General features: G+C 38.1%; 1 protein-coding gene, 1 long non-coding RNA gene and 1 pseudogene across 3 annotated transcripts in view; all 3 read right to left on the bottom strand.

The window, feature by feature from the left end:
• Window positions 1-2988: 2988 nt before the first annotated feature.
• Window positions 2989-4370, bottom strand: LOC107694634 (zinc finger protein 93-like; annotated as a pseudogene).
• A 1-nt stretch (window position 4371) lies between these two features.
• LOC107694664 (uncharacterized) lies at window positions 4372-6556 on the bottom strand. The gene is made up of 3 exons (XR_001634905.1): window positions 6354-6556; window positions 4874-4894; window positions 4372-4718 (listed from the first exon to the last, which is right to left on the bottom strand). It is a non-coding gene; the product is annotated as an uncharacterized LOC107694664 (long non-coding RNA).
• Window positions 6557-8176: 1620 nt separating this feature from the next.
• LOC107694662 (coatomer subunit beta'-like) overlaps window positions 8177-9885 on the bottom strand; it is a 10430-nt gene continuing 8721 nt past the window's right edge. The window contains exons 20-22 of one of the 2 annotated variants that reach the window (XM_016494348.1): window positions 8866-8940; window positions 8550-8720; window positions 8177-8470 (exon numbers count right to left, since the gene is read on the bottom strand). In XM_016494348.1, the coding sequence (XP_016349834.1) occupies window positions 8375-8470; window positions 8550-8720; window positions 8866-8940 (342 nt within the window). In that variant the 3' untranslated portion in view covers window positions 8177-8374. The remainder of the gene's footprint in view (window positions 8471-8549; window positions 8721-8865; window positions 8941-9885) is intronic. The other variant, XM_016494349.1, reaches the window with a different exon arrangement.

The following is a 9885-nucleotide window of genomic DNA, read 5'->3' as shown; positions in this document are numbered from 1 at the left end:
TGTCTGTAGAGAGCGCTTTGATAAAGTCCATTGAGTCAGGGCAAACTCTAGAGAACAACTTGGTTGTGTCAAATTACCGTTGAACTAATTTGACACCTCACTATATAATGAAAGCAAACCATCTTCACACTCAGTTCTGTATGACGTGAATAAACTTACTGACTCTCATGTTCCTTTATACGGGTCGATTGTAATATATAGTATTTGGTATTTAGCTCCACGCAGTAGCTAAATGCAAGTCTCAGAGATCGAAAAGGCACTTTCAATCAACGCCATAAAACCCTGGGTTCAGGTTAAAACTGTACTTTACATTTCCTCTCACTAAATAACTTGTCACCAAAAAGGACCAGAAGTTAGGACAAGCAATACTGAGAATGGCCCACTTTGTCATGTAGTCTTAAAGCATGTCTTTTTCTCATATCGTCTTTATCATGAGGCTTACTGTAATTTCACCAAATAGGACATTAGTGATAGTTTGATAGGAATTTTGTTCATTTCAACTAATATATTAGTTAAGACCCTTTCATATAAATTGCTTCAGGGCTTCAAAGCAAGTGTCATAGGCCGTCATGTGGTCTCGCAAAATATTAGTCTCAGGTTACTCCAGTCAAAGTAGATCTGTAAGTGAGATCTTGGGATGCCAATGAAAAAAAAAAAAACAGGTAAAAATAAATGGATTATTTTATTTTTTTTGCCATTTAGCCATTCAAAATTCCTTCAAAAGCATATACTTAAAGTTGGACTTTATTTATTTGCTTTGTACTATAAAAAGACATCTAGGAATGTGAAATCTTTTCTGGAAAAAAATGAGATTCTTGTACCTTCATGTCTGGTTATCATTGTCAAAGCTTTGAAAGGTCAGCTAACAAGGTCAAAGTTGAAATTGTATTAACTGTGAGCACAATGCAATCATTGATGCATTGAGCAACACTGATGCAAGTCGTTTGACAGGATTTGAACATCATTCATATCAACCCGTTATTTCCATATGATTTTAGAGGTAGTGGTTAGGGTTAGAAATATGTTCGTTTGTTTAACAATGTTCTTTAAAATCACTGTAGCCTTATTGTGAGGGTTACCACAAATTATATCCATTTGGCTATATGGCTGGAATTGTACGAGTGTTTAAGGATGATACCATGTGAGCATATTTTGAGCCATAAGAGGAGACATAGAGACGGTCAGGTTTTGTTCTGTATTTTCACCTACTCACATTTTAGACCCATCAACACATGGTCTCATGAAATCCACTGAATATGCCATAGGACCAAGCATTTCTGTGGGGGCTGGCCACACAGGCTTGTGCAACAACAATGAAAACACAACGTTCTGGAAACGTTCCGAGGTCAAACATGGCAGCAACATTCACTTGTTTCTCACTATTGATGAATGTTATCCACTCTGTCTTTGAAAATGAGAGAATAAAGACAATTTGTTATGATACCTTGGTATGTGTTTGAGATTTGTCCCTGCAATTGTGATGAGGTCTAGATTCTTGCAAGCAAACCAGCAGCTGAACCTTGCAGTGACACTCCTTGAGGTGAGGAACTATATTTGTATTAGAAAAGGTTTGATGGCTTTACTCTAAAGGCAGATGGTTGGAAACGGGACATGAGGTAAGAAAGAAAAGGGATGACAAATGTTAGTTGCCTAGTGACTGTTGTCAGGGAGACAGAGTGTGACTCTCCCCTGACCAGGCTTAGAATTTCTTACTATGTTTATTTCTTCGACTGGGAATGAAATTGCTGGAGTGGAATCTGAGTCTGCAAACATCCACATGACCAAATGGGAATACACATGCAAACACTTTATTGGTTATATAAAGTGATATATAAAAAAATCAAAGAAATATGGAGAGATTGGCACAAAATGGAAAAAGATCAAGTGCCTGGGTGATGAACTCACAAGAGTCTTTTCTGACAGCGTGAACACTATCATTATCATGAAAATATATAATTTGACTATTTATAGCGCAGTACCTTTTACGACATTTCTTAGCTATCTGCGCTGCTTTGAATTGTATATCAAGTGACCTCTTTAAAAGCTTAAAGCGCAAAATGTAGAATCTAGAGTTAGTATTATGCAGCAATGTGCTCTTTTTAAACACTATGCATCAAGTAGAAAGGCTAAACTCCTTTAAATCAGAAATATCCAATCAAATAGCCAATTTGGAACATTGACCCAAAGTAAAATGTCCATATGATTTCTCTTTACGATTCATGGCATTATTGTACCCTTTGGGTACAAGAGCGGGTTAATGCAAAGACAGCAGCTTCAGATGAAGCGTTAGTATATTTAAATCCCAGAGCTGGTCCTCGCCTCTGGCTGATAAAAGCTATTTGCATCAGAATCCAATTTCATTTTCAGACATGTGGACTGTTGTTACATATTTAACTGGCATTATGTATTTATCAGACTCATTTTGGGGAAAGTGGCAACCCAAACACATGAGTTGTTTTAAAAGTGGACTATAATTTTTGAGATATGCAAGTTTTTATAAAAGAAACATCACATCAGTGTATAAATGTCTTTAATGACAGAACACAACATCCATAATATTCTTGAGACACAAACAACAAAGCACAATATTTTGTCATATTTTACTTTACACTGAAATGCTTTTTTTTTTCTTTTCATTATTTTAGAGAAGGTTCTGCAACATTGAGTTTTCAGGCACCTTTTTAATACCACAATTCGTTCAATTCTGTCTCAAAGCATAGACTGCCATCTGGTGGAGTGATAACTAGAATAAAGTGTCATTCAAATGAACTCAAGAAGGGGCCAATATTTCTCAATCTTCAATCCTCAATCTCATTAATCGAATGCCTGGACAAAGGTAAAATAATTCAGTAGCAAGAGAAAATGTTAAAGCAATCCTGTGCATATCAACAGGCCACATCAATTTAGTAACAACTAAATTTCACTAAAATATAATGCTCAATAAAAAAAAAATATTAGTAGAACTCAAAATGAAAACATTACTGCCATTTAATTTCTCTTGTCATGTGTTCTCTGATGCCGTTTTAGTTGATCGCTCCTCATGAATCCTTTCCCACACTCTGAGGCCTCTCCTCAGAGTGCATCTTTTCATGTCGTCTTAGGGTCTCTTTCCGTGCAAACTTCTTCCCACAATGGGAGCAAACATGATCCATCTGTCTTGAATGCTGTAGTTGGTGAGTAACAAGTTTCCCGTCCGTGTTAAAGCTCTCCCCACACTCAAAGCACACATACGGCTTCTCGTCGGTGTGTGCGATCTGCCGGTGCTTCAGGAGGTAGGACGTAGAACTGAAGCTCTTTCCGCATTCATCGCAGTTTTACATTTTCTTCTTCCCAGAATGACCCTGCATGTGCAGTTTCAGGCAACTTGCTGAGCTCAGGCATTTTCCACATTCTGAGCACTTGTGGACTTTGATCCCGGCGTGAATGTCTTGATGCCTTTTGAAGGTGTCTTGACGAGTAAAGGTTTTGCCACAGGTGGTGCAGTCTAACAGAGTCTTGCTGGAATGGATTATCAGGTGGCTCCTGAGAGTAGAGGAGGACTTGAAGGCCAGACCGCATTGAGAACAGCGGTAACATCTTTTGTCGGTGTGCACCACCTCGTGCGCTTTGAGATTTGGGAGCCTAGCAAAGCTCCTACCACACTTCTTGCAATGGAAAGGTCTTTCTCCAGTGTGTGTGACCTCATACTGTTCTTGAATCGAAAGCTCCTGTCACATTTCGGGCACTTGTAGGATTTCACATCAGAATGTACAGCCAGGTGTCTAGTTCGGTCTCCTGAAGAGTGTTCACAAGTGTAGGGTTTCTCTCCGGCGTGAAGACGCTCGTGCATTTTGAGGCTGTTTGGGATGCTTGAAGGATCTGCTACAGTATGTGCATTTGTAAGGGGTGTCAGAGGAATGGATCTTCATGTGCGATGTGAGGTGGCTCAACCTTTTGAAGCTGTTCTCGCAGTCTGTGCAATGACAAGGAAGGTTGTCTTGGTGAATGGTTTGATGAGTGTTGAGTTCTTGCTTCCTCAAGAAACTCTTCCCACACACAGAACAGCTGAACGGCTTCTTTCCTGCGTGACTATCCAGGTGGATATCCAAGTCAACCTTATTGATGAACTTCTTGTCACATTGCGGGCACAGAAAGGGCCTCTCTCCGGTATGGGTTGCCCTGTGGACTCTCATAGCTGCCGCGGTGTTGAAAAGCTTCCCGCAGTGATTGCACTGGTGGGGCAGGGTGCCTACGTGCAACCGCAGGTGAGTATTTAGGGTACTTCTTCGAGAAAAGCTTTTCCCACATTGCGAGCAAGAGAATGGCTTCTCCCCCTTGTGGCTCCTCAAGTGGGACTTCAGTCCGCTCTCCCTGACAAACTTCTGCTTGCAATAAGAACAGTCCAACACCTTCTCGCCAGTGTGTAGCCGCATGTGCATGGAGAGCTCATATTTACTGACATAACTCTTTCCGCAGGTGGAGCAGTGGTGTGGCTTCTTCAAGAAGTGCACCTTCTCATGGGTTCTGAGGTCGGACTTTCTTTTGAAACTCTTGCCGCATTTTGGACAAAGGTTGGACCTTAATGATTTACAAGTAGTTGCGGGCGTAAGGTGAGAATTCTCACTAGATTCATTGGGTTTCTTTAAGATGGAACTGGGTGCAGAAATGGTGTCATGTAGCATCACGTCTGTATCTACTTCCTCGTCTCAAGAAGCAGTAAATCATGCATAAATCAAAGGCTTTTAGGAGAAGCAAAGGAACTTGATTCAGTGACTAAGCAAGCAAAATAGATTTAGAGGCTAACTGTTGATTTCACATTTCTTATTTCAAAGCATTTATGTACTAACAAGGCATCTTTGATCTTTAGATTTTTATGAGCACATGGAACACTCACCTGGTTTCATTGGACTGCTCCCTATTAAAAAAATAAACAAGAACATGTTTAGAAAAGGTGTTCTCTACTAGGAAGACATATGCTGACACGTTTGGCATCTTACCTTCACAGAGGCAATGTTCATTTGAGTAGAATTACTGAAATAAATTAACTTTTCCACAACATTCTAATTTATTGAGATGCACCTGTATGTCCATCTATAGGGTTTTCTTCTATGTTTTTTTTTCAATTGGTTCATATTTGACCTCCATCAACATCTGGACCATGGTACTGATGTCCTCTTCTGTCTTGATGCTGGCAATAGTGCTCATTACCGCTGATATGTCCTTCTCTACTGACTACTGTTAGTGTTAGCATAGACATTTACATTTATGCATTTGGCAAACGCTTTTATCCAAAGTGACTTGCATCATATTCAAGGTATTATTAGATCATGCCTCCACACCAGAAATATCAGATCTAGCCCCGGATGCCAGATCCTGTCAGAAAATATCCATTTAGTCTAGTAAAAGAACAACTAGTAAGCAAAGTTGTCTAATACCCAAAACCTGTTAACAGGAAGTCTTGTCTGGTACCCAAAACTCTATTTACAGTCTTCTATCAGCCAAGAAGTTGACTAAGCAAAGCCAGAGAAGAGCAGAAGCAGGAAATGAAGTAATGGTGATAAAAAAGAGCAGAGTTTATTGAATATTAGTTGCGTATGTTTCAATGCTCAGACTTCCAAAAAGTAGTGTTATACAAAACTGCTTCACAACAACATCCCATAAACCTTGAGTTTCCATAAACATTTGGTCTTATCTCTTACTCATTAAGACAAATAAAGCCTTGAAACCACACATCATAAGACTAAACAACAATGGGCAGGGGGAACTAATATAAAAAACAATAATATAATATAAATGACTAATCAATTAATGAATCAATGAAATGAGTATATAAATGGCTATAATGATTATTAGAAATGATTATAAGATTAAATTGAATAATAAAATGATTAAATGATTATACATTAGTGAATGAATGAATGAATGAAGAGTAAATTAACATAAAAGAAATAAAGTAAAACAACACAAACATATGGTTGTTCTCTTGAAGCAAAACACAGTTTGCATTTGAGGATCCTTAGATTCTTCAGTATGCATACATCAGCTCAGTGTCAGAGGTGAGGAACACAAAATGACTAGAAGGCTTTTAGGTTGGAAGCGGGAAATTTCAGCTCAAGTATTACCACCTCCTGACTTCATTTAGAAAGCACCTTAATTTGACTTTGCAGACTTAATACAAAATTATAGCAATCTACTAGATAAAATACTCTTCTAATACTGCTACTATTTATTCCATAAAACGGCAAGACACAGAATCAATGTAAATATCTATACCTGCGTCTCAGCAAATCCCTCAGACACAGTTATTAGTTATTTCACGATCAAAGTAAAAAGTGCAGTTTTCTCTTTAGTAAAGTGTAATGCAGCTCACTTACCATTTCACTTTCTGCATTCCCCACATAGAGTGGTTTGAAGTTGCTGTCTTGAGAGGATTCACCCTCTGAGGCCAAGCGAGAAATACTTAAATGATGTAGAAGAACAGAACAGTGTCTCCCTCAAACAAACAGGACACTCCAGGGACTTGTTGAGCTCCCAGTAGCTCTGTAGACAGTTTTTGCACAAGCTGTGGCAACATCTTAGAACAGGGCTGTCCAAACTCGGTCCTGGAGGGCCGGTGTCCTGCAGAGTTTAGCTCCAACTTGCCTCAACACACCTGACTGGAAGTTTCTATGCCTAGTAAGAGCTTGATTAGCTGGTTCAGGTGTGTTTAATTAGGGTTGGAGCTAAACTCTGCAGGACACTGGCCCTCCAGGACCGAGTTTGGACAGCCCTGTCTTAGAACAACAGTCTTTTAAAGAGGAAGTGCAGAGATAGCAGACAGAATGAGGAAAGGGCAAGGTGGCAGCCATATTGTTGTCACAGTTCAATCAAGGTGAACAATTACATGATGTTAACAGATGATCATAAATCATGTTTTATCAACTAGTTGTTTTGTAAATTGGTAAAATGTGACACAAATGACAGCTCTATCACCAAACTGATCTCAAAGGAACGCACGTTACAGCTGTGTTCTTCCTCTCTTGCCTACTCTGAGTTTAACTGACAAATAATAATCATTTAGGAGCACTAGCTCCATCTAATGGACAGGATGCTTTTTATTGAAAGATTTCTGTACCAATTTTAAAGGTGTAGCATCATTTTTTTATAATGTGAACATTCTAGTAAACGTTCTAGCCACTGGCTAACAAAAATGTTTCCTTTACTGCAGAAAGAACAGTACTACAGATCATAAGGATGCTTACAGATTCTTTCATCTGCAGTAAAACTTGAAATGCTATGAAACTCCATCCAACTGTGTCAGAATAGCAGCAGCAGCAGCATGTACTGATTTTATCAACATAGATAAGAACTAAGCGAAACCACTGATGGGTCTTTTGCTCTGTAACATCAAAGATAAAACAGGTACACTGGTGCTGGATGGGCAGTCTTCATACTTTATATTGCAGTAAGGTTTTCAAACATAACTGAAGTAATTTCACAGTATTCTTAAATCATGTTGGCTGAAGGGAAAATCCCATTGTACCAGATTAAAGACAAAGGTTACTTATTATGCAGTGAGATTTAATTTTAACTAAATTTGACATGCAAAATTACTAGTTGACCCATTTAGACATCTATAGGATAGCATTAACCAGGATTTTCTTTTCAGGCCAGGAAGAATACTTTATAAGATGAAAATGTTCGCTGAAATGTGTACAGCTGTTTCATGATGGTCTAGTATTTATTATTTTTATTTTCATATTAATGATTTGAATCTCACGTTTACCCATCCCTAAACATGGCATAAAAAAGTTAACTGTATTTGGTCATTTTACCTAAGAAAACGTGTCTCTGAATAAAGAACATCTCCACCTTTTTTTTTTTTCCTTTGAAGTCTGAAAAATGTATCAGTATTTGATTTTGCAGAGCACACTTCACATTTTTCATTCAGATGCCTACTTGTTCATTTCAAAATAAAATAATACCTGATGAATCTCCCTTATGTGCATTCTCTTGACTTTTTTTTTTTTTGAAGGAAGGCGGTTATTAAAGGATTCTATATTTAACAGATCTTTGATCTATATAAAAACAAACAATATTATGACAGGACAAATCATTGTAGTAGAGTAGTTATCTTTATTATGAATAATGGCGCCATGATTCATCATGGTTGAACACACAAGAATCAATGTATACCTTGATGTACGGGTAAAATTGAAATGGAAGGTCCAGAATGAAGTACAAAAAAATTTACCATCAATAAAGCACATTTCTCCTTATCTTTCCATCGGTGGTACGCCCGAAAAGACTTTATATTCAGCCCAGTTCACCTAAGACTTCAGCTCTGCAGGTCTAACAGGAACAAATAAAAAAGGTTTGGTCGCTTAAATAAACTTAATGCTTCAGTGCTGAGGGTTTAGTCGTCTAAGAAGTCATCATCCAGATTGACGTCTGTGGTGTCGATGTCATCAAGCTCCATGTTATCCAAATCATCCTCCAATTCATCAATAATCTTAAAATAAATCAGAAAGTGAGGTTACATCAAGTCTGATGTTAATATGGTTTTTTAACAATGTATTTTGACCAAATACCTTCTGTTCTGCTGCTGTCACCTCGGGAAGCTCTTTCTTTGTCTTCACAGCAGGCTGGGATTCTGCATGACTCACAGTAGGCACTGCTGTAACTACTGGAGCCGAGACGGCTGCCGTCACCGAGGCCAAAACACCCACATCCTCCGGTGCCTCCTCTGCATCCTTCACCTGCTGAACACACACAGGTCATTTGAATAGTTCATGCACAAAGATATATGTGAGCACTTTAGACCACCCATTTGCACTGGTATCATGGCCTATAGTGTAATACCATCAACAAAACGAGTGTTTGATAAATACACACACAAACACACACCTGCGTGGAAGTGGGGATAATTCCTTTGGGTTCATAACCAGTGGCCTCCTCCAGCACGTTCCTTTCTTCATTGGGCTACAGAAAGAGAAATGAGAGGAAAAAAAAAAAAAAACTGACATTGGCTACATGGTCACTTTAATTATAAAGGCTCATTATACACAAATGAAATGGATTTGGGAAAAAAAAAAAAAAACTAGTGAAATTGAGCAGTAAGCAGTGATCATCAGTTTTCAAAATCCTTGATCAAGCATTATTATTGTAATGTTTTTAGAATATAGTGTCCCCTATGGGTGTAATCTAGCTATATTTGCTAGTTTTGATTTGACTTGCATAGTGAGTAAATAACCTGCAAAAGCACTGCTTGGATCCCAAATAAGTAAACAGAGAAGGAGATTTTGGAAGACAGTTTTGTTTAATATTAATTAAAAGTAAAACTATTATATGTTTTTGGTAATTGAAATAAAGCTGAAATACAATATAACAATTTGATGAACATCTTACAAATACTACAATTACTAAAACCAAAATAAAAATAAACAAATGTTAAATAGAAATATTAAAAAAAAACTCAAACTAATAAAAAACGCTGAACATATAAAAAAGATAATTCAAAATATTAAAGGGGTCATATGATGCGATTTCAAGTTTTCCTTTCTCTTTAGAGTGTTACAAGCTCTTGGTGCATAAAGAAGATCTGTAAAGTTGCAAAGACTAAAGTCTCAAATCCAAAGAGATATTCTTTATAAAAGTTAAGAGTCAGCCACGCCTACCTAAAACGGCTCATTCTAACATGCCCCCACATGTCTACGTCACTATGTGCAAATATTAGCATAATGTCGCCCAATTGTGCACGCAAAGAAAGAAGGCGTGGTTTCAGGAACCACAGTAGCGTTGATGCAGCCATGTCAGGGAGACACTGTGTGATTCAGTGCGAAAGCAAAAGCACTTTATTTGGCCTTCCGGAAGTAGATGCAATTAGGAATCATTGGTTAAGATTTATTTACAACAGAACAGCACAAC

The sequence above is a fragment of the Sinocyclocheilus anshuiensis genome, unplaced genomic scaffold, assembly GCF_001515605.1.
Source record: "Sinocyclocheilus anshuiensis isolate Anshui unplaced genomic scaffold, SAMN03320099.WGS_v1.1 scaffold1638, whole genome shotgun sequence".
Classification (NCBI taxonomy): domain Eukaryota; kingdom Metazoa; phylum Chordata; class Actinopteri; order Cypriniformes; family Cyprinidae; genus Sinocyclocheilus; species Sinocyclocheilus anshuiensis.
This window is presented reverse-complemented; position numbering and strand designations above follow the sequence as displayed.